Here is a 24,866-nt window from a genome sequence, read left to right as displayed (position 1 = left end):
TGATACAGTTGCTCACGCTGTGCTTTTTTAAGTCAGTTTTTGTCAATTTCAATCCAATTTTATTTATATAGCACCTTTTACAATCAAAATTGTCTCTAGATGCTTTACAGAAACCCAGAGCCTGAACCCCCAAGCAATCAGACAGTGGAAAGGAAAAACTCAGCATTGAAAGCATTGAAAAATACAGTAATAGCTGCTTTGCTGCTTTTTTTTGCAGCTTTATAATGTAAATATAAAAATAATTATTAGTTGCAGCCCCAATAATAACAATGCTAAAAGTCTACAGTCATGCTAGTGGCTCTGGAAGGATGCACATGCTTTGGAACAGCAGTAAGATCAGCAACATGTTCATAACGAAAGTGTCTAAATGCTGATGTTTAGCAGATATAATGTTTGCCATGTCCACCATCTTAGATTAGCATTTTAGCATGCTAAGCCTTACTAAACACAGTGTACAGCTGAAGCTGATGGGACTATCAACAACTCTGCTGGTATTTGGTTAGAAACCCAACTGTCAGATAACTGAAATGGTCACCTGATTTTGGTACTAAGGTCAGTGTAGTTCATTCTCTGGGATCCGTGAATGTTTGCACAAAATTTTATGCTTATTCACTGAAAAGTTGGTGAGACAATCCATTTTGGACCAAAGTGCTGGACTGACAGACTGAATAATAACAGTATGGCTAAAGTTTAGCTGAATGATTAAAAAACGAAATAACAAAAACAGACACAAACCGAAACAGGACTGACATGAAACATTTATGTAAAACTGGAGTTACATTTTCTCAGAGTGGAATTTTGTGCACCATATAAAAACTATGTCACATAATTTGTGTTTGTTCACTGCATTTGGTGAACGTAGGTGATTGCTAAACTTAGTGTCGGGACGTTGAGTTATTTTTACTATGTATTCTGAATGTGGTAATAGACACCGATGTGGAAACACATATGAGGAAAAGGACAGTCTAAGTGCTTTTAAACTGTACGTATTGGCTTTTCAGCCAACGACTAGTCTGTTTAGAGTCAGTCTCTTATTACTTACGTGATTTTGGTAACCAGAATGTTTTTAGTACTGATATCAGTCTTCCTAACTCAGAGAGAAACACTGAATGCCGAAGGCTTCAAAGACGGTGCTCTTTCAAGTGTGTGAGAAGCTGCAGTGGCAGATTTAGACTGTGATTAGAGGTTTTCCTGGTTTCAGTGCTGAGATGACTTAACTGCATTTAAAGTGTGAGAAAGTTTTTTACTGCTTTTATCATAAGTAAAATAACTTGTTTGCAAGAATGTTTGTGGAGGACACTTTGAACTTGAATCCTCATCAAGTTCAGCAGGGAAATGATTTTTGAACTAGATTTAATCAGAAAGCTTTCAGACACATCGGTGTAAGATGTCGCTTTCAGTTTTGGGAAAACCATATCCTTTTTGTTTTTTTTTATCTGATTCAGTGATCATGTGATTAAAAATAACCCACACAGTAGTCATAGACATTTGGCATGTAATTTATTGTATTCATTTATTCAACTTGAATCTTGAACAAAATAATTTGGCAGTGACATTACCATGGCAGCAACCAGCTGTGAGTATTGAGGACACACACACAGCAAATAAAACAACAACAACAAGAAAAAAAAAATTACAAACACTCGTTTGAGTGCATGCACACATTCATCCATGCTCTAACTTTATATTTTATGTTTGCTCTGCAGGAACAACTGACAACTACCCTGTTTACATTCACTGAAGAAGACTTTTTAAAATGTTTTACTCTTATTTTGACTCTACAAATGTTTGCAAATGTTGCAATACAAACTTCAAGACATGGGTGACACAAAAGGAACATTTTAAAACTTTTGGCACATGGTAAAATCATTGTGAAAGACTAATAAAAACCTGATGTGTAGGCACATTAATCTCAGACATCTTTCTTACTGACTAGGAGAAAGTGAGACAAAAGCATTCGCACTCCATGTACAAATAAAAGCAAACACACGCTGGATGCTTCACATCAGTTTGTCAAGACAAGAAAAAGATGATATGGAAATGAACAGCTTGCAAACATTAAAAACCCCCTGAAAAGCCCCCCCCCCCTGAAAAATGCTGAACAAAATTAAAATGACATTGACATGCTATGATTTCCACTGGAAGAGCCAGCCAGTTTGGAACATTACACGACATGTAATGAGCAGACATGTTAAGCAACAATTAGGAGTGTGTTAACAGGAGTACATCTGTAATAAGTCAGTCAAGGGACCTGCCACAATTTCTTAGCATCTGCAGTGAAGCAAAAGATACAAACTATTCTTTGAAAGAAAGACAAGGAGCGAGTTAAAAGTTGAGAGATCGACATCAGACAAAAGAGAAATGTTGACACACTCATGACATACCAACACATGCACACAAAAACACATCCATACACACCAAGATGAGGCGTATTCGCTCTAGGAGGCGGTGAACTTCCTGAGTGTGATGACGATGAGGGCGAGGAGGACAGATGCTCCCAGGAAGACCGCTATAACAATGGCTGTGATGGCCCCCGGACCCAGCACCCCTGCACACACAGCAAGAAATGCTGTTTTAATCATTTGAATAGATAAGATAGCACAAATTTGGTGTCTCTGAACGCTACATTGAGTGTCAGTTTTACCTTCTTCTTCATCCATGGCCTGGGAGCGTGTGGAGTCCTCGTAGTCAAAGGTAAAGGGCTGCTCCGTCGAGTCTTGGAAAGGGTCTTTGGTGGTAATGTCACTTGGTGGCTCTCCAGACATGGTGTCCTGGTTGTCCCTGGTTGTTGAAGCAGGGTCTGCAACTGTCTCTGCAGAGCAAGAAAAACATCACTTAATTCCTAATACTGACAGGGATACTGTCCGCTGTGCAATATTGACTTAGTGGATGTTTTCTTCAGGCAGTAATTTCACTGACGAGGCACGCTGCTTTGCTAATAGCTCTGTTTGAGTTTTCAGTGGATGCCGAGGCCTCGGGGATGCAGAGCTGCACACATGGCCCCCGTCTGTAGTGACTTCAACAGCTCCTCTCTGTCTCACTGGGTTAACGGCTCAGGCCCAGGCATAAGGATGTCTTTGTGTAGGATGGACATTTTGTCCGTTTAAGCTACAAGTAGCCTCTTCGTGTTTCTCTTTCTCAGGGTTCGACCAGGCTTGTCTATTGTCTGAAACACTCCTTCAAGTAACGTACAATTTGTTCTGTGCAGTGGTAGATATTTTAGGCTTCACCTTGAGGAAGAGCCAGTGATTTGCTCTCTTGTCCTCCGCCAATCAATAGTCTGTTCTCTTCCCATCTGAAATTGTCTTCTGACATATGTCCTGTTGAGGACAAGAGGTCACCTTGAGACTTTTCACACCTCTACATTACCAGAAAGAAGTCTCTTTTGTAGGCCACATTTCTTAGACATCTTTTAGAACCAAGCCTCTGGAAATGACTGCAGTTATGGTTGTTGCTGTTTTGATTGTAACTAAAAGTGTGCACGGCTTTTCTTTAAAATTCCAACGGAAAAGGAGAAATATTTGATCTTCATCGCCTCGGAAAAACAATCCTTTCACACACAAGCCCACCTACTTATCCTACCTCCAACTGTACGCATACCAACAAAACCGTAATCCAAACATATTTATACTTAGCGTATTTAATACTACATGTTTACTTTGTAGCCCCTGACGTCTTCAGTCAACTTCTTCACCCTTGTTTACATCATTTCTCTCCTGTCTTTTGTTTGTCATTATCAACAAAGACGTATACTATTCTAATAGAGTGAAAAACACAACAGGATTTCTAAGAAGCTAGTGCATGTGACATAATCTCAGGTCCTCAACGTCAGCATGTCAGCTGTGGTATCTTCTGAGCTCTCATATTCACTTTTGATGTGAATATTTTGATGCTGCTGTGTTGACTCTGAGTCAAGAACAGCTTCCTGTGCTGTAGCTGGCTGGATGTTTGGAGGCCCGGGCCTCTGGCCAGCTTAGCCATCAATGAGGCCTTCAGCAGAGGGCACAAAAGGCAGCTTGTGCGGTCAAGGAGGGCGACGGGCTGCAACAAGTAACAACCGGCCAGGCCCAAACCAGGCACTGGCTGGGCACTGGATGTCAAACAAACTTGTTTATTAAATAGTCCCTGTGTGGAAAAGCCTGTGCCTTCTGGACAGCCTGATTTAATAAGAAGGCAAAAAATAATAACATGATGTTTTCCGTTGGTGTTTGTTTCCATAAGGAGGGGTTTACTGGAGCTTGAAATTTCGGTTTAATGGAATTAACATAACTAAAGCCTCAAGGAAAGTAAAAAACCCCACACACATTTCTTCTCAACTGACAGCTATAGGTCAGTGGTTCCCTGATGTCTGAGCCTGAGATGTCAGATGAGCTTAAGAACGTCAACACCATCTGACATGTTCCAACTTATTGTTAATTTGTTGTTAATTTTACCTCAAAATTTCAACTATTTATTCATTAATTTGAGCTAACTATTCCAACGTTTTATTTATTAGACTAATCTGACTATTTCAACTCTCCATTCATTACTTTTCGTTACCTTCTGTCTATCTTTGCTTTTAGCTAACTACTACAACTGTTTATCAATTACTTTTACATATCTTAAATGACTTTTAGTTGATGGCAGCTATGTTTTTAGCTAACCATTTCAACTGTTCATGCATTACGTTTAGCTAGCTGTCATGTTTTTTCCATCACCATTAGTTAATTGTCTGATGCTGATAACTAAAGTAACCCTTAGAGTACAAGTACTCGTTGCTGGGAATCACTGCCCTGATTTACACTTTTTCAAAGACATGACTCCATGTCAGTTAAGGACCCTACACCCAAAGTTAAGACTCATAAAGACCTGGGAAGGCTGATTTCAGAGACTACAAACACAGAAGGCCATTTGTTGGTACCGCTGGCTCAGTGAGGATTTCACACCAGCCAGAGAGATGACAAAGCACACAGACGGGTGTGTGTGAAAAGCAACCTGGCCAAGAGGTGAAACTGCACCGAAGTCACCTAAACATGACATTAGTGGTGCTGTGTGTCCTCGCTTCACCCTCATAACATCCACGGATGGTGGCTGCATTTTCCACAGTAAAATATTTCACAAATGACGAGTGTGTTTTGGATTTCATTCTGCAACGAGGAGAGCTGGGTTGCTGAAAACGGTTATTAAATTAGCCATTTTGAGGAAGATCGTGGAGAGAATGTGTGAGTAATTATCACACTGTATTGCTTAAATGTTTTATTTCGTGTATCTCAGTTTGTTTCCCATGCTGACTCAGCTGTTTGGTAGCATGTCACACTGAATCAGTCACTTGGTCGGTTAGCGTTGTGGTCAAGATTGTTGGAACAAATTGAAAACATCACAAATTGTACAGAACATCCACATAATCTGCAGACAGATAAGAGCCAAATGCACAGAGAAGACTTGTGTGTGTACGGCCAAGCAGGGCAGTTTCCCTAATAACATTTCTTTTGGTTTAATCTCTGTCATTGTGAAGTAAATTTTAAAACTGCTTAGAAATCATTTGGGGTCTATCTGGGTAGTTAAACATGCCAAACAAGTATATTGTTTTGAGCAAAGTCAGGAGTTAAAAACATGTTGTTAACTTAAACTTTTACAGGCTGCAAAAAGTTTTTTAGAAGGTTGCAGGGTAGTTTTTCCCTCCACACTGGTGACTTGATTTAGTGCCTGTTATCCCTTTGCCTCCTTGACCGCTCCTGTGACCTCTTGGTCCAGAGCTTTTCTCCAAGTTGATTCGAGAGTAGAAGAGGAACAAAGAACAGACACATGTATGCGAAAGTGAAAGAAAGACCACTGAACATGCTTAGGTGCCAAGCCTTAAATAACACTCATAATGAAAACCAGTTGATGTCAGGTGTAAAAGCTTTCTGTATCACAAAAAAAATGACAGAATCATTTAATGTCTAACTGCCTCTTGACACCTCCTTTAAAATTTCTTTGCATACCTGAACTAAGCGGTACACTTGTGGACAATTTCAGTACCTCAAACCCATACCACACAGGACCTCTTCAGTTTTATAGCTGGAGTCGGAGGGCAGCGGGTATTCAGTTTCATGTGAGGATCAGGCATCGTGAAAGCAACTGAGTCATCCTGTTTGTCAAAGAGCAGCTTTCACAGCCTCAACAACTGCATCATTTACATTAGGCCGCAGACTCTCACATACACGCCTGTGAATATGCGTGCGTGTGTGTGTGTGTGGATAAGAGGGTTAAATGGCACGTATACAACAAATCTTTTATATCTACAGAGGAACAAACATCAGCCAGTGAATCACACATAACATGAAAAAATACATAAGCTGTTAGATTGTAAACAGCACTGGAATATAGATAAAGATCAGGGTTGATTTAAGAGGCCCTTGAATTCTTTTTCAGTTTGCTGTCAACTTATTTTAAATAAAAAAATATATATATATCTAACATCACAACTTGCTGCACAAGTTGCAGCACACACACGCGAGGTTGCATGCTTTTCACCCAGCTCACAGAAGCGAAAGAAGAACTACAATCCCACTAAAATGAGGTTTACCTGTGTGTACAAAGGCTACCATGAGGCCTAGGAGCACCAGGAGGAGGAATCTGCAGGTACTGCTGCTGTGAACCATGACGGCTGTGAAGGATGGACGTCAGACAGAGCAAAGGTTCTCCAAAACTCCTCGAGTGGGAACTTCAAACGAGTGACTGACCCTGGGAGACGAACAGAGAGTACAGGGGAGCACAGGAGGGGGGGAGAGGTTGGCAACCGAGGCTGGGGAGAGAAGGGGTGGGGACTAGGTGTGCACAGGACTGTCTGGACAGTGTGGACTTTGTGAGAACATCATCGCAGGGCACACCCACTCCAAACGCCTCTCGCCTCATAGTTGGGTGCAAAGGGTAAACATTCTGCAGCCGCTGACCTTGGCGAAGGAATTATGACAACAGAGAAATCTGAAACCAAAGATGGTGACACTGGAGGAAATACTGGGCTCTAAAAGTACCAATATCTCAGTGTAAAAATACTCTGTAACATGGAAGTCTTGCATTCTTAAGTACTCATTGTACAGAATCACTTGTAATACTGCAATGTATTACTGGACTGTTGTTATGGATTCAGCACTGTGTAAACAGCATTTTAAATGGGGTTTCCTGCAATTTAGAATTGCACTGTCAAAAAGTTGGGTCACTCCCAAGACACAGGTTTAAATAAGAGCTGTCAAAATTGAAGCAGTGGGTGCTGAGATGACTTGAAGCCCCCCTGAGTGAGTCATGCTCCTAGAATATTTGGTCCTACGCTTACCAACAGCATCACAACAACTTGTACAACTACATCAAACTCAGGTGAGCAGGCAGCTAGCTATGTCACAAGATGACATCCTGATACTTTGATAGACTGTCTGATTGATTCACCGGTTTCTTTAACCGAGAAAACCTGTAACCACTCATGGATAAATCACTGAACGAATCTGAAATGCAGGTCTGGAACCAGGCTATAAAGCAACAAAAATCCTTCTTGGTTTATAACCTTTTTGGAATCATATCAGCTCCATCTGTCACCTTCAAACCCACATGATAAAGTTTCTGCTTGCAGTTTGAGTAAACTACACATCTGAAAATAAGGATGGCAGTCAGCAGAAAAAGTTAGCAGATTACCAGGAAACGGCATGTGATACAAACCACCATCTGAGTCACAGAAAAGTTGCCTGGGCTTTTCAAACAGCACATGCCACAAAACTGACTGCTGACAGCTCAGTCCAATATCAGGTGAACAGAAAACAGAAATCAACTTCTTTCAAGTGCGACTCAAATCAGTGAAAGAAGTTTTTTTCCACAAAGTAGTTACTACAGCTCTCAAGAAAAAGCAGATGAGCAAAGAGCACAATGTAGTTCAAATAAAATACCCCAAACCGTAAGGGAAAACCTTAACAATATTTTGATATTTTGTTGAGGATCAAGTCAAGAGAGTTGCATTATCTTAATCATAGCCAGCCTAAGAAAATAAGGGCTTGGTGCATTGCTAAGGAGTACTTTGCCTGAGCAACATGTCAGAACATTTAGTCCATACAAGTTTCTTTTGAGAGGTTTTAACACCTTTCAATACCAGCAGAGCTCGTCCAGCACCTTCAGTCCCGTGACCATCTGGGTTTGCGTGAGGGTTGTGTGCTTAGAAATAAGGTGTTGCTTTTCATTAGACTGAATTGGTGGGTTTCATTTCTGCTTTTCATAGCCATGACTAATTCAATCAAATACACACCACAACTGAGCAGCGAGATGATAAGCTTTTGCTCCTACTTAGTTGTGTTTTCTGAGGGAAACTAAATTTTGTCAAAGCATAACGGTTCGTTGCCAAATTATGATGAAAAAGCATTGTGTCTGTTTGTCAGAAACTATAAATCTGAAAAATAAGAACAGTCAGCAGGATACATGCACCACATTACCGGTTGAAAAAAAGCATGTGAAACGATTACTCATTTTCTATTTCATAATTCTCAGCTGGGAGGGATTTAAAATGTTCTTCATTTCATTAACACCGTGACTGCTGATAGCAGGCTTCACTCTCATGTTGACTTCAACACCTGGCAATGATCATTCATTCATTTAAAGGTCTGTAAAATGTGATTCACTGTAGCGTGATCGGGTGAATGCATGTGAATCAAATGGATTCTGCACGTTTGTGGGTTTTCTGAACAGCTCAGACACAGGTGTGAACAGCCCACAATTCAGACTGTTTTATTATTTCATACTGCAATAAAAAAAGTATGACTCCAGCAGATCATTTTCATATATTATAATACAGATGCAGAATTGAAAGTTTATTCTTTAAACAGCCTAGTATTTTACAAGAAATAGATAACTACTTGGAACTTTTGAACATGTCCTTAAAACAGGACATAAGTGGGCACGAATCCTTGGGCTCTACTTTGCCATCATTATCCATGAACACCCAGCAGAAAACGGAGGGAAAAGAGAAGGGGGAGGATTAAAGTTTGAGGGGGGGGGAATTTTCAATAAATAAAACAAAAACCTTTCCCATAATACCCCAACCACCCACCGCGATATCCACACTTAAAATAATCCCATACAATGGAGGCCAAATTTCATACTGTGTTGAATTTCTACAACAGCACATAAGTTGGGGTCGAGCAGCTGATGCTGAACAGACATCAACACCCCTTCGGAAACTCTCTGGGCTGGTCGGTTGTTTCACTGGCCAGTTAGCTCCAGTCCGTTTCTCTGGAGGGTTTTCATCAGATTATAGGTCCGTAAGCAACAGAAAAAACACGGTCTGTCTCGGAGCTCGGAGGTCACCCTTTGTTCACAATTAGGCGTTCATGGGGAGGAGGGGGGATACCAGAGTATCTCTGATAAACGGGTAAACTGAATATAAAGTTGAAAGTTGTGAGAGCAGTCGAGGGGCCGTGACAGGGGTTCGGGTAACACAGCTGCTGTTCAAATCGGATACAGTCAGTGGGGTTTCGCTTGGCTGCAGTCCCTCAAAAGTCCTCCAAAGTCTCAATCTCTCCCATATTCAATCTCTCAGATGACGCATTCACAGAAAAACCTGACAAATGAATAAAGGAAACAGCAAATTTTAGCAGATGAAACATTAAAAACAGTGACACATCGTTGTAGGTTTTTCAGATTTAGAAGCTGGATGTTATTCTCACCTAGAAGGCTGGGGTCAGCACGGACCATCTTCTGCTTCTTTTTCTTCTTCCCTGAGGTGACGGTCTCGAAGCGCTGCTGCTGGCCACTCGTATGGTTGGACTGGTAGAGCGATGAAGATCCTGTTCCACCCCATACAGAATCCTGGGAAAGTGAGAAATGTGGATTTAAAAGAATGATTCAAGCGTTCAAAAATAAATAAAAAGTTATTCTGGTCCATGATGTCAGAACAGTCAAAATGTTGCCACCTGATGTGAACCCAGTAAATCCTGATTTCATTACCAACAGTGACTATCAGTCATTATCAAACAATGAGGATGGTGACTAGTCTGCTTTTTCAAAGCAGCACAAAGACTAAGTTGAAATCTTCATTATTCAAATCTATGTGGAGAGTACCGTACAGTTTACCGTAATTTCACAGTTTACATGATTTCCATGTAACCTGATGACAAAACACAGTACCAGATTGAGATGAAGTGCCAATTTCAGTTTTCAATTTCAGCCAATAAATGAAAGGGTAAAATACAATGACATCTGTTTTGACTGATTTCACATGAATTTATGAAATGATAACTCATACTTTTTTAGCGCACTTCGCTGAATATCAATCAAATGGTGTTTAGTTCAAAAGTAGCCGCATCAAGTCAATCTTCCATAAAAATATGGAAGATTTACATACTGCAGTTTCAATATTTACCGTGATATAGTTAGGTGAATCATAATACCTGATACATAGAGCATATCGACATAGATGTTGCCTCTTGTTGCAACACAGATCTGGCACACCCAGAAATATTAAGGCAGACAGACAATGGCTTTTGACCAAAATTAAAATCACTGGTACCCATATCCTCAGACTTCAGCTCACTTGTACCACTTGAGTCTCGCTCACCTGCTGCTGCTTGTGGGCTTGCTGTTGGTTCTGCGGTGCCTGTTTCTGTTGGTTAGCGTTCTGTTTGGCACGACGTTCCAGGAACTGCTTGGCAAAGTCCTTGGCCTCTGGCGTGTCCCCCAGATAGGCCCTGACATAGTCATGCACCTCGTATGGAGAGTCCACTTCTTTCAGGAAGGATGCAAATGTGGGAACTGGCAGGGAGACAGATGGAGAATATTTCTAAGTTTGGCTTCCAGAAATTGTCCATCAATAGTTGTGGGTGCACTAGCTCTGCAAAATATATTTTTAAAGTCTTACCATCCAGATTGTTGGCTGTGTTGAGGGTGTGCAGTGTTTGCTCACACCACTGCATGAAGGTGTCCTGCTGGCTCTTACTGACCCCCTGAAACAACTTCAGCAGCTTCTCCTCCTCTTCTACCTTCTTATTGGCCCGCCCACTCAAAGAGTTACTTTATAAATACATACAAGTGCAGGAGGAAGATAAAGAGAAGTCATTAAGCTTTGTGTATTGCTCATATACTTATAATAAGTAATAAGAGATTGTGACATATTTTGGCAATCTCAAATACCTGAGGTTTGCGTTGCCTTTGTTGTTCTTCTGCGTGCTGCTTTTCCTGGGTTGGGGAGGTTGTTGGACAGCCTCTTTCACAGCCTCATCCCAGAAGCCCATGTTAGAGTTGTGGGTGTCACCCCAGATACTGCTGGAGTCTGAGCCCCAGTTAGTGCAGGAGCTGGTGTTCAAAGACCCCCACACTGAGTTACTCAGAGATGTCTGTGACAAGAGTGAGACACTGTTATTGACATAACACTAGTTTCTAGGGCTGGAAATCTCAGTTCCATTACTGATTAATCTGCCAAATATATTTTTCGACTCCTCAGTTACTCAGGGACGTGTCCACATAACGAATTTTTCTGAGCAACAGCGTTGTTGTTCAGTTGTTCCCAATGACATGGCATATGTGGCAGCATGTGGCTGCCTGGGGAAAAAGCACAGTGCCAGGCATGTTTTATCAGATTTCTCTGCCTTTTGTGGAGCCGCTACAAGAGTGTTTCAATGTGAAAATATATGAACTTTTCAGAAAGGTGCTGGAGTCATCACTGTCACTCTTCACATATTAGATGGTGCAGGATCCGCCACCCTGGTAATCAAGAAAAAGGGGGAAGATTGTTCTGGGCCGTACCTGTTTATCCTGAAACTATCGTAACAGAGACAGCAAACTTTATTTGTGGGAGCACATCAGCCAGACACTGGATGGTGCTGAGGAGTGTTGTGCTTTCATTTCTCTAAAATCTATAAGCTTGTAGTCGATGCTCTGTTCACATAGAGTTAAGTTAGCTACAGAGCTAATGTCAATCTAAATCAAGGTTTAGTATTTTTCTTTCTTTTTTTTTTTTACCTCTCTCAAAAAAACACTACATGGATATAGGACCCAAAATGTGAGAAATACCCATGTCTTCAATTTGGGTTTTGAACTGCTTGTTAGACAAAACAAACACAGGTTTTCAGTTTTCTATCACATAATGCACAGGAAAAGATAAAATACTCAGAACCGAAAAGCAGGAACAGGGGAATGTTTTGAATTTGTGCTTAAAAAGTTACTGGAAGAATAATGACAACAAATACTGAGCTGATGCGAAAAACAACATGGCCTTATGGACTTTTAAATTTCTGAAAGATTTGTGAAGTGAAACTGTTCAGAACTGGAAATATCTTCAAGCAACGATTCTTAAGCTTAAGCTTAAACTGCTCAGAGTGACTGAGTTTTCACATCCAAATGAAATAAAAACTGGATTTTGCAATATTTAGGATATTAACATTGAATTTCTCGTGTTAAACTGTTGCTGTTGTGCTGAATCCATAAAGATCAACAACCAGCTCTGCAGCTCTTTTAGCAAATAAGACGTGGTATGATAAAGGTCACGTACAGTTCTGGCTTGAGTGCGAATCTGTTGGGTGACAGTGGGGTGTTGCTGTGGCTGCTGCTGCTCCTTCCGCTGTTTCATCTGCTGGGCTTCTTCCCTTTGAATCTCTAGCAAAGACTTGGTAATAGCTGGCTGTTTGGCCACACTACCCCAACCAGACAACTTAGCCTGGGGCTGCTGAGCCAGTTGCAAGGCCTGCTGTTGTTGTAGCTTCAGGAGCTCTTGTTGCTGACGTCGATGCTTTGGAGGTGGGGGGTGGAAACGGATGACATTAATGTGCATAAAAACGACATTTGGCTAAATGACAAGAATTGGTTAAGACTCGACTCAAGAAATGCACTGAAACACTGCTGCTGACAGAGCCACAAAACACAAACAGCCCGAAATCCTTACCTCTTCCCGCGCCTGTCGTTCTCTCTCCTCTTCCAGTTTCTGGATTTCAGCCAGTGACAGGGTGTTCTGAGTCTGGTTTATCGCGTTTGCCGACTGCTGGCCCCACTTCGAAGAGGATGGGAGCTGAGGAGCAGGACACGTCGTTTGTCAACTTGAAAGACATTTTTGTACCTTTTATTTTTTACTAATCCCCTCTGCCCTTACCTTCATTTGTGCAAGTTGCTGCTGCTGCTGTTGTTGTTGAAGTCTCCTGAGGGCCTCTTGTTGCTGCTGCCTCTGTCGCTGCAGCTCCTGCTGTCGCTGGGCCTCCTGCTCTCTCCTCCTCTGCTCCTCCTCCTGCTGTTGGGCCAGAGCAGCTGCAGCTGCAGCAGCTGCTGCTGCCTCTTCCTCTGCTCGCTTCTCCTCCTCACGCCTCCTTAAAACTTCAAGTTCCTCCTGCTTTCTGCGCTCCTCTTCCTGGTGAGGTAGGAAAAAAACAAACAAAAACACTGGAATTTAGGGAGACATTTCACAAGTCAAGAAAGTAGGTAAAATATATGTTGTTGTTAGCTTACCTGTTTGCGGAGGAACTCTTCCCGTTTCTTTCTCTCCTCTTCTTCCCTCCGCCTCTCTTCCAATCTACGAAGAGCTTCCTCTTGTGCTAGTCTCTCCTCTTCCTCTTTTTGCCTACGCTGTGCCTCTTCTTGCTCTCGCTGCCGTCTTAATGCCTCCTCCTAAGATTTACAACACTGGGTCAGTTGTGGCACGATCAGAGAAAAGTCCCTACAATGAAACAGCATCTCAATGGCTTTAAGTGCTTTGGACAGACATTGTTCAGATGCTCTACCTGTTTTTGCCGTGCCAACTCTTCCTCTTCTAAACGTTTGCGTTCCTCCTCCTGTCGAGCCCTCAGGGCCTCCTCCAACCGTTTTCTCTCTTCTTCCTCCCTTTTGGCTCTCATTTCTGCCTCTCGCCTCTCTAGTTCCAACTATCAGATGAGACAATAAAAAATGGACTAATGGTATTATCTGCAGAGATGTCAGAGTAGAGCATGTTTCTGACTAATCACGCACTACTGTTCAAAAGCTTGATTTGATACACTCAGATGACTATAAGGACCACTCTGTATTTTTAAATGGTCTTTTTTTTTGGTTGTAGACTGTCCTCTTTACAAATAAATGTTTAAATGGATGAATAGATAGACAGACAGATATCTTACTGATTAAGTACATTTGTATGAAGTTTTTCCAAAATAAGAAAACAAAACGTAAGTTTTGTACATGGAGGACAAAAAGCTGTACAAGGGTTCTGCCAGACTGATAACTGAAGGGGCTGAAAGAGAAAAAAAATCCTCTGAGCAACAACTCTTAAAATGTCAGCACAGAAACGGGTTAGTCTATGGTAAACACTGTTGGGACTGGATCATAGAATATCAGCTGGGGATACAATGGACTGACAAATCCTGTTTAAACCTACTCAGTGGTACAAGAGCAGACTAAATTTTTAGCCCTCGAAAGCATAAGATGACATAAGAAGCTCCTGTGTTCAAGACTACTTGAGGCCTTGACTTTAGATGAGAATTTGACACTAACTGTGACTTTTTAAGACCATTTTACACTGACTACAAAAACAGAAAAGTAAGGAGAAATCCAGTTTACCTTTGCAGACTTTGACTTCTCGAACTGTTGCATCTGCTCAATGGTTGGAGCCTGTGCCATCGAGTCTATAGGTAAATCCCACACGCTGCTGCCATCCCACGCTGTTGGAAGCAATATAATATGACGCATCACACCAGTTCTAATGTGATATAGACTTTTTCTTTTGCTCTTGTGTGATTCAAAAAGAAGCCAGCTCTCCAGAACATTTAATGTGAGACTCACTGCTTGGAGCAGCTTGTTGGAGGTTTGGTGTGCAGGAAGCCTGAGAGGACGGGTTCTGTATTTCCCACACAGAACCAGAATCTGGTACAGACAGGGACCGGGTAACAGGAGGTAGGAGGCTCTCAGACGCTCTACAAAAACATAAAAAAAACCCAAAACAAAATATGTCAATGATATTGTCCCTTAATTTCAATGCAAAGTAAGCCGTCCAAATACCGAAGCACAGGTATAAATATGTTTAGGAGGTACGGAGACATGACGCTGTATTGTGTGAGTTATCAACCTTATCTTGAGTGCCTGGTATTGCTGTAGAAGCAGGTTGATCTGCTGTTGGTGTTGCTGCTGCTGCTGAAGCGGAGCCGAGCTAAGAGCTGCAGCTTTCTGCTGGGCCAAGGCCTGAGCATACTGCTGCCTGAAGAGTGAAAAGCAAATGAATGGAGAAATTAGGAAAAAAATAAGAAAAAATGTTGATATTTGAATGAGTAACAGTTGATGAATTATGTACAATAATGTTAGATGTTTACTTCCTGTATACATTAATTTATTTTTTACAATTTTATTTTTAATTTTGAGGACTTGATCCAACTCTGTAGTACTACTATTGCTGTACTATATCCACAAAGTGCAGTATTTAGCAAATGTGTGAATTTTCTTTAAATCAATACACACGAGCAATCATGCTACATCTGTAAATAAAGGAAAATGTGAGGTCTGAGTTGGGTGTACCTCAGGAGGTATTGATATTGGAGCTGCTGTAACTGGTAGAGGTTGAGAGCAGTAAGCTCTTGCTGCCTCTTCAATCTCTCTTGATCACCATCCCCCTGCATTTCATAAAAAGACAGAAGAATAATGACAGCAATCAAATCAGCAAAAGGTAGCTACAAACATATGATGTCAAAGAAAAGAAAAGAAAAGGACTTCTGGGCAAAAAACACTGAGCAGCATTCAGTGATGCAAAAACTAATATATACTTTTCACATTCAACCACAGCAGCTATTGCTACTGAGGTTACTGCTACATATCAGATTCAATTCTGCATTTGACTATTTTATGCTTTTTCCATTTGTACTGAACAGATAAATCAGTAAAGATTTATTTTCTTTTCTATGTGCACTGGTCAAATTACAGTCTGCATCCATGAGCGTCCAGATTCATAAAATATGCAGGGACCAACAGAAAGCCTCATCACACTTTCACATCAAGACAGAAAATAACATTTTCATTTGATTTGATTTGATTTTTCATTTGACTATCATGATCTGCAGGGAAAGGAAAAGAAAAAAAATCTAATTTGCCCTATGAAATATCTCCAAAATCCATGAGGTCAGAGAGAAGGTTCCTGAAACACTTAATAACTGATACATGAAGGATTCCTCTGACACTTCTCGCTGAAAAATAGAGTGGACTACCACACCACCTACAGGCCATGGCTAGTAGTGGCAGCGAGAGCTGATTACAAAGCCAACCTTTGGACAGTAGTACTATAACAGTCCACATTTAGCAAACACACCTGTAGAGGTGGAGGTGCAGGGCCTGGAGTGAACGGTACCCTCCCCCATATCTTCATGATCTCTCCAAGTGGTTGAAATACTTCGTCACATCCTCTTTTGACCAAAAGAGACATTGTGAAGTAACCTGCCTGGAACCACTCAGTCATCTCTTGGTTACTGAATGGACCTGAGACAGAACAAAGGAGATTCAGGGGCAATACTACAGGGGCAATACTAGGTCAGTTTTGAAAACAAATGTACAGTATTTCATTCACATCTTGAGCATATAAACTTCTTCAAAGCTCACCCTGTATCTCCCCTTGGGGGTCTTTGTAGAACCACTTGAGAGCAGCCTCGTGGGTGAGTGGCAGGCCTGCAGGTTTGGGCTTCTCTGAAGTCTTTGCTGTAAGCCTGTCATCATCCACCACACCATCCTGTAGATATGCGACCATCTTTTCTGCCTCCTGGGGAGCAAAGACACAGAGAACTTTAAAAAGATATTACATTAGGCGTATTCCTGTTAAAATATTACACAACATACCAGGGCTGATCAGTGAACCAACTGGTTGTTGGGATTTTATTGGACAGAAATTGTGTCACAACTGTTTTATTGTCTTGTGTGGGACAAGAACTATTATTATTTACAAAGGGTTGATTTGAGGCTTAGTCAGATCTCTGGTTTCGTAATATTCACAATTGCAGTATTATTGGAACTGTAGCTGAGGACAGCATTACCACCTCGTGGCAAATTTCAAGTTAAAAGCATATTATCTTACCTGCTCGAAGTGTTTCAGTCCCTCATCTTCATCTGTGTCCTGTGGCACAGTGGTGGGCCTGCTAATAGGTGCCAGTATACTTGAAGGGAAGGGCAAAGGATTGTTCATCGCCACAGGAACTTCCATTGGCTTTTGCTGCGGTAGCTGCACAGTGGACGATGGAGCAGATACTTCTGCATAGAACAGCAAGAGGAAAAAGCGGATATTAGGTGGCTCTCCAAGAGGGTGGAACCAACTGGCTAAAATGTCCTATTTAGTGTAAAATTAGTGAAACTGAAGACCCAAATCCTACCTGCAAGAGTGGTAGAAATGTGGGTCATGGGTAGGGACATGCTGTTAGACATGGGGACATGTAGAGGGACTTTGCAGGGTTCTGGTGGAAGTTCCAGGGGCGGCTGTCGTTCAGCTGGCCTCTCAGACTCTTCTGTTCTACTGGGCTGACTGTGGGACAGAGACTGGGCAGGAGCCTGCGGCTCTGAGACTGGGAGAGCAACAGGTGAAGCAACAGGTGGAGCCTCTTCTGAAGCTCTTGCCAGCTCTAAAAAACAAACAAACATGAGATCCGATTACCATCAACATAACTATGATTGAAGCAACAGAATGATTTAAGTCACCATCCCTTTCATACTGGACAGACTAACATCTGGCTTTTGTCGTCAGTGTGAGAGGGCACAATCTGCATTTATTCCTCACTTCAAATGACTCTGCATTAGGCACAAGTATTTATCACCTCCAACTAATAATTGAAACGCTCAAGGCCTTAGATGTTTCTGAGCTGGACACTATAACAGCTTCAGTGGGGCGTTTCTGTACATTAAATCAAAGTTCTGACCACAATATTGAAATAGGATAAGGTAGACAGACAAGGTGGAAATATTTTTAAGATGGAATCTTAAGAGCACAGAAGCCCATTTCACTTCATACCCATGCCTGTCTGACATTAAAAGATAACAAAAATGCATCAAAGAAAAATCAGTGCTCAAACTCTGGAAATGACTGACCTTTTCGTTCAGCCTCTTTCTTGGCCTCTGTTTCTGTTTCTTTGGTCTCCTTGGGCTGACTGTCCTCTTCCTCCAGGCCCTCCTCACATTCATCCAAGGGTTTGAATTCGAGCTCTGCCTCCTCCAGGATCGGCTCCTTGGAAGCCTTCTGAACACACAACAAAGAATGCATTTACAGTAACACACATAAATAAATGGCAAATCAATGTGAAAGTGAGTGTAACTCATCGATTTACAAAAAACTCCTCTCTTACCTTGAGTGAGAGAAAAGCCCCTGATGAGTCGAAGGTGCCTGCCTCCTCGTCTGCGTCCTCCAGGCACCATTCTGGCAGGCTGTCTCTCTCGTCTTCCAGGCTGCCACTGCCTGACCGTGGCCTCCTGTAGCCACGCTCGTCTTCTCTTGCATCGAATGGGAAACGGCGACGCTGATCTGGGTGTTCCCGCCACCCTGCTGACCGAGGCCCATCTGGGGAAACAGGGAAGATGGTTAGCTTTGTAAAACCAGTCTCAGTCTCATGATGTACCTTAGCAGCATCAAGATGGACAGGAAACTTTTTGGGCACCAGTGCCACCAAACAAAGGGCATCCACATACAGTAACAGGATCATTTTTGAGTGGGTGTATTATGATGTGCTGTTCTAAAGCACAGGGGAGTCAAGAGAGAGAAGAAAGACATCAGTACACCACTGAATAGTCCCTCTTACATGGTACCTTTCGTAAGTGATATCACTCTGAAAGACAAGGGAACAAACCAGCTACTATACAGAAAGAAAAGGGGGAACTGAAGGATAACCCATTACTGAAGCAGGTTGTACAGTACTTTCCTTTGAGCTAAAATGCAATAACAAATCACACAACAGTTTACGTGCTGTTGACACATAAATGTACCTTATTCTGAAATTCTATCATCCAACCATTCTGAAGCTATACAACATACCTAGCAGAAAACCACAAGTACATTTATCAAAGATAAACATATTGGTAATGTGGTCAGAGCGGTGCCCACCTGGGCTCGGGGGGCACCACCGGTCACCGTCCCGTCGAGAGCCTGCTAGACGCCAGCCCCCCTCATCATCCTCACCGTTCTGTTCATCACGAGAAGAACGCCAGTTCTCACTTTCTGCACGCGTGAACTCATGCTTCCTCTGAAGGACTGTTCCACCATCCTCATAGTTGCCTCGGACTGCAATGTATGAAGGAGAGGGTAGGGTGATGGTTACAGGTGAAGCCATCATCATTTGCACTGACAGCTGATGAAGCCAGATTAGCAAACTCACTTAATACTAAAGAAATCTTAATTTCTCAGAGGTCAGTTATTATACTTGTTAAGAAAAAAAAAGGCAAACTTACTGTGATTCATCTGAAAATGTCCTGGAGCAGCATCTACTAGGTTGACAGAAAACAACAAGTACATAAGCCAGCGTATTTGTCAATGAGTACACCATGTATTGATTTTGTTTTTTGGAGCAACAAAATTTAACACCAACCTGGGTCTTTTCGACCTGGCTTTTCAAACCTCCTATCTCCCCTGGTGAGAAAACAAAGCCACACATTATGCAAAGTCATAGCAAAATATGTTTAGTTGCTGTATAGCAAAAGCTCATTGAAGATGTGCACATGGTTGAATGAAGAGTGCAGATTTTTACAACTTCACTTGACACCACAAATTTTAGTACCTTTCCTCCCAGCTTTGGGAGCGGTGCATCTCCCTCCCTCCACGACCAAAACCTTCCACATCATCAAAACTTCTTTGGTAAAACCCTCCATCTCCTCTTCCCCGGCCTGCAAACAATCACAGGTTGCTATGACCTAAAGAGATCTAACTGCTAATGACTATGTGCAAGAGTGAATCACTAGGTAGGATATGTAATATTTTGATCAAAGAGCAAATGTGGTTCAAACATTGGCAGAGGGTTGCACAAAACACTCGAAGTTTTCCATAACAGCTGCTTAGATATTTTATACCCATCTTTTTACAGTTATTAATTGCAAGTGTTCAGGTAAATAAACTGGATGAATTTTAACATTTTTTCAACATTAACCATTACACGAATCTGCTGAATCATAATGCTGTACTTTGTCTTCCTCTTCCTGTTTTCATCCAAAAGATGGATAATAAACCAGTTATTGTGGTTTGTAAATTCTTTTCATCTTTCTATGATTCATATGCCATATCTTTAAACAGTGACAATGTAATTAGCTTGTAGTGTGTTTCTCATGTTTTTACAGTCTGTCAAACAACATTCAGTAGTGTTATTTTATAACAATAGCTACATCTTGTAGGGTTAGGATTTGCAAACTTCATTACATAAACGTACCACTATAGTGATTTGCCATCCAGATGCTCTGCTGATTGTGTGAATTATATTACATATTATATTATTACAATACTTGTCGCACTTGCCAACAGTGATTGTAAACAGCACTGAAAATGCAGTAGATAGATAGAAGATAAACAGATACTTTATTGATCCCAAGGGAAATTAAAGAGTATGCAGCTTTAACTGAGCGGAGGATGTGTATAGGTGTCTGAATACGTGCATGTGAATACCACTCCGATTTCAAACAGGGTGTTCAAATTTTGAGGCACGTCAATTACGAGTTCAAACAGCTGGAGGAAAAAGTCTGCTGAGTAAGCACAGCACATACTGAGTGCTAATATTACATCCCTTGTCTCAAGCTGTGGCCGAGTTAGTGAGATACTTCAAAAGGTATCTTAACTCTGCATACGAAGTTGCTAAGACCTCTGAAACTGCATAGAGATAATAGCTAAATTTAATTCTACCATTCTGCTTCCATGTCACCTGTAGCTACTAATCTTTGAAATAAGAAAGGAAACATGACACAATCATGTATGACCTTAGTTCATTTCTTACCTCTACCCCTTGAGGTACTTCGGCCTCTTGCTGCCCCTGCTATCGGCCCACCTCCTCGCCCTGTCAGCCGAAGTACAGCTGCACTGTTTACAGACATGGAAAAATTTCTCTGCAAATACACAAAGAGGGAGAGGAGAAACAGGAATGAACAGCAGGTTCTCAGCTTTCTTCTTTTCATTTGCTCTGTTATGTGGTAGCCCAATTGGCAAATGTACTGTAAGATCCAAGAAATTACAATAAAAAAATTTATGCCATGTAATTTGGTCTAATTGATAGGTTTGTTTGTTTCTGGTCTTACTGTTTCTCACCAACATAGAAATCTGATATTATGACAAGTATGCCTACCTGTTCCTCTTCTGTAAAAGACACGAGTGCCAGAGGTGGCAAGGGCTCCTCTTGCAATATGGGCAGGAACTCCTTATCGTGTAGGTCTATAGGGATCTGGAGGTCAGAGATAAACAATCAGAAGCTTCACTGTTAAGAGGAATTGAAGAAATCACAAAGTAAGGGAGCTCTAAATCTAATCTCTAATCAATAGCTTAGATCCAAGCAATACAGGCCTACCAACCTTGTTATCCTTTACATAAAGTGCTAACATTTCTTCTCTCCCATAGCGATAGTCTGCAAGTTTATACTTTGGCAACGCAGGTGAGAGGGGTGGAGAGGCAACTGCACAGCCACTTCCACCACCACCGCTGCCACCACCTCCAGACAGGGCACGGAGCCTGCAGAGGGACAAAGAGTAATAAAAACAGAAGGGACAGAGGAAGGGGGACAACACTACAGCCAAAGTGGCAACTGGCATGTCTGAACATGTGTAGCAAAAGCCACACTGGGGCCCTGGTGTCAAGAAAAACAGACGAGTTTCACAGCCTGCAAATAATCAGGCTTATAGTGAACTTGTGTCACTTCATTTACCATTCTGGTCCAAAGTTAAGCGTCTGGGTTTCGGCCATTCTTCCTTGAAGTTCTACAAATATGAAAAGAGAGGAAATGTTTAGCATATTTAACAACAGCATCACAGTACTGTTACAGCAGAACAGCACTACTGCTGAAAACTAAATCAAAGAAATAAAAGAGCGCATCATCATTGTGCATTAGTTATTTTTTGACCCAACTTACAGGGAAAAGAAAAATTCTACATATGTAGTTATGTAGCTTAACAAACATTTCCTATCAGTTTAGTAGGCTGTGATTTTAGTTTTGTTCATGAACTACACAACAGACAGCCCTATTAATTGCACCTCTTCAAAAATTGTTCTGTATTTGGGGGATTAGTTTATTGCAATACATATGTGCTGCATGAAAAAACAATTAAATGCTTGCCTGCTCTGCTCCCTATTTCTGCTTTTTAAGGATTCAGTAGATAGAATGATTATCATAAGATGAGATAATCCTTTATTGATCCTCGAAGGGAATATTCATCACTATAGGTTGAAATCAGTGTAACTAAAATTCCCTTCCCAAAAACATCTTAAATTAACATATACCTACACGTGTTATTTCCTGAACTATAGCATGTTGCCATAGAAGTCTAAGCAATTGTTTGGTTTCACTGAGATAATTAATTTACCAAAGTTTTATTCAAAATACTTAAGGTTTTGTCACTCACTTTAACGTATTCCAACTCCTCGGGATATATAGTCCATCCCACTAGCACACAAGCAGTGTACAATTTCAATCTGCTAAAGCTATTTTAGGAAGTCTCCCCCAGCCTGCAAAGAGGGTATGTCAGACACCTGTAATTGACAACTTGGAGGGTGTCTTTTCTTCAACAAATAAATAAACAAATAATCATGTTTTGCCTAAGAAAAGCAGTTGTTTATTTGTCTCTACTGCTAAGACTTTCACTTAAATGTAGGCTTGAACGCAAGGATTTATTAAGCTTCCTCAAACAGAGGACACAAACGGAGACAGTAGACTCACAATACCACGGACCATATGGGAGCCAAGATAAGCCACGTGTAAGTTTGTAGTTAACAGTAACTACAGCAATTTAACTGCAGCTTGCGATATTTGTAGCAATTCTCCCACAGCGTTCACACGACGTAAAAACTGAACGTCTGAGTTTACATAACGTTGCGACTCCTTTGAAATCATTTACGAGCCAAAGCTCAACTATCTACAACAACATAACTGTTATCAGTTTGATTATTTCAGATCTGAATTGTTGATAAAGTGGAACGGCTGACGTCTGCGGGAAAAAATGACTGACCACTGTGTTCTTGCAAAGTTGCCCGGATATTAACTACTTTGTGAACTGCTTTGAGCCCACCGTTTAACGTTAACACCAATCTAACAGGAAAGCAGGGAAACACACAGCTACCTAACGTTAGTCAGATCGACCCGTCTTGTTATTATAGATCATGAATCTAACGTTAGCTGTGTTACTGAATCATTATTAAGTTGCCCTGCAATGCTCTCTACAAGCCATTATGTTCACTTGGGAATGTTAAGTGGAAATCATCCTCGGTTTAAAACATTAACGTTACGTCAGCTAATGTAACAAGCTAACAACTCAAATAACTTAAGGTTAAACAAGCATAGATAGTTGAGGCAATGACTGGACACTCGCAACTGACATTAGCTAACACATCTCCTAATGACTAAAAGTTGAGAGAAGAGTTATAATTATGATGAAGGGTGGCAACAGAGTTGTAGCTAGTTAAAAGTCTGACTTGCTACATGCTGGTGCCACACCGTGGTCTTTTCGCTAGCCAGCAAGACGATAGCCAACGGTGGTTATGCTAGCGCGTTAGCTAACTGCAGTTGGCAAACTAGCTCAAGTAGCTAGCTAGCGACGTTTCATCTCAGTGTGGCAATACCTGTTCTGCGTGAAGACCTAGCTACACATACACTGACACTAAATCAGTTCACACCAAGACAATACGTATTGTCATATACTTCATATAACAAATGGAACACTGTTCTGGGACAAGTTAATCCCTATACTCAACACTTGTAGCTAGCATGCTAACAGGTTGGCTAACTAGCTACACGCGGCCTTCCAGCAGCCAGGATCCACAACAAAATTTCCTTGTCAAAACGTCCCGCACTTCATGCGACCCGGACAAGCACACAGAGACACTGAAGCCCGGTGCTGCAAGGCCAAGTAAACATGGTGGTTTAACTACAGTCCCAAGCACCCCAGTTCGTCAGAATATGGCTCTCTGACATGGCACTATACTGAAGTGTACGATTTTCTTTGCCAGTGTAATAAACTTTGGCTGTCTTACCTCTGCTTGTTCTGACAGCACAAGGTTTGTATGCGAGTTGTGTGGCTCTCTCTGGGCTCTCTCTCTCTCTCTCTTCGTTTTCCACAAGATGGCTGAGTATGGGTCACATGACAACAGATAAAACCCGTATGCCGTAGAAAGATTTGCTGACAACTACGTACGTATTCACAATCAACGAGGTGGGTATTACCAGTGTATGTATCATGAGCACTGCCTAATGAGCAGCCTACCTAACGTTATGCCTCTTTTAATATCCTTATACAATAAAATTTATCTAAGTTTCGGTAACCTGACAGGTCCTACCTATAGGCGAAATCAAAATTCATCCCAGCCCTCTAAAATTATATTAATGTATATATAACATGAATTATTGTAGCTGCATAAAATATGTTTATGTACAATTTTCAGTGCGAAGAGGAGAAGAATATTTAGAAAAATAGGACAGAAAGAGAGAGAGCGAAAACGTGAAGAACGGGTAAAAGAGTGGACAGATAGTGAAGATGAGATTATTATAGTTATTTAACCGAGAGAAACACAATTCACCATAGAGTTTTACGTGCTCGGGAGTGGAGCCCCCTGAAGGTCACTCTGATCCCATCGTCGCTGACGATAGGCTACCAACTAGATCTACACACTTATAATTAGCTAGCATTGACCCTATCTCGCAAATTTAGCTAGCCCCAGCGCTAGCTTTTTGGGGACTTTCAATATAAAAGTGAGTGACAAACTTGACAAAAGTTAAGTGAGTTGGAGAAAC

At 41.4% G+C, this 24,866-nt stretch overlaps 2 protein-coding genes across 6 annotated transcripts; both read right to left on the bottom strand.

Moving 5' to 3' along the window:
• Window positions 1–1,485: 1,485 nt before the first annotated feature.
• On the bottom strand, window positions 1,486–7,064 carry snorc (secondary ossification center associated regulator of chondrocyte maturation). Its single transcript, XM_046408549.1, has 3 exons — window positions 6,548–7,064; window positions 2,645–2,812; window positions 1,486–2,548 (listed from the first exon to the last, which is right to left on the bottom strand). Exons 1-3 carry the CDS (start codon window positions 6,621–6,623, stop codon window positions 2,439–2,441), a joined length of 354 nt encoding a protein of 117 aa, XP_046264505.1. The 5' UTR covers window positions 6,624–7,064; the 3' UTR covers window positions 1,486–2,438.
• Window positions 7,065–8,708: 1,644 nt separating this feature from the next.
• Window positions 8,709–24,254, bottom strand: gigyf2 (GRB10 interacting GYF protein 2). 5 transcript variants are annotated; one of them, XM_046408544.1, is made up of 29 exons: window positions 24,110–24,254; window positions 21,792–21,843; window positions 21,442–21,598; window positions 21,219–21,314; window positions 20,874–20,982; window positions 19,674–19,779; window positions 19,485–19,525; window positions 19,348–19,383; window positions 19,004–19,180; window positions 18,252–18,463; window positions 17,998–18,145; window positions 17,289–17,534; window positions 16,997–17,169; window positions 16,528–16,684; window positions 16,241–16,407; window positions 15,457–15,551; window positions 15,014–15,142; window positions 14,731–14,861; window positions 14,509–14,609; window positions 13,698–13,838; window positions 13,426–13,584; window positions 13,076–13,327; window positions 12,872–12,994; window positions 12,482–12,718; window positions 11,125–11,327; window positions 10,853–11,004; window positions 10,553–10,746; window positions 9,663–9,804; window positions 8,709–9,556 (listed from the first exon to the last, which is right to left on the bottom strand). In XM_046408544.1, the coding sequence occupies exons 2-29, from the start codon at window positions 21,827–21,829 to the stop codon at window positions 9,489–9,491; spliced, it is 3,990 nt and encodes a 1,329-aa protein (XP_046264500.1). In that variant the 5' UTR covers window positions 21,830–21,843; window positions 24,110–24,254; the 3' UTR covers window positions 8,709–9,488. The 5 variants fall into 5 exon arrangements, with proteins under 5 accessions (XP_046264500.1, XP_046264503.1, XP_046264504.1 ...); XM_046408547.1 differs by having other exon boundaries at window positions 17,998–18,142; XM_046408548.1 differs by having other exon boundaries at window positions 19,079–19,180.
• Window positions 24,255–24,866: the final 612 nt, after the last annotated feature.

This window comes from Scatophagus argus, chromosome 13 (assembly GCF_020382885.2).
Source record: "Scatophagus argus isolate fScaArg1 chromosome 13, fScaArg1.pri, whole genome shotgun sequence".
NCBI lineage: Eukaryota > Metazoa > Chordata > Actinopteri > Scatophagidae > Scatophagus > Scatophagus argus.
The sequence above is the reverse complement of the archived record's forward strand: the minus strand, read 5'-3'. Positions and strand labels throughout refer to the sequence as shown.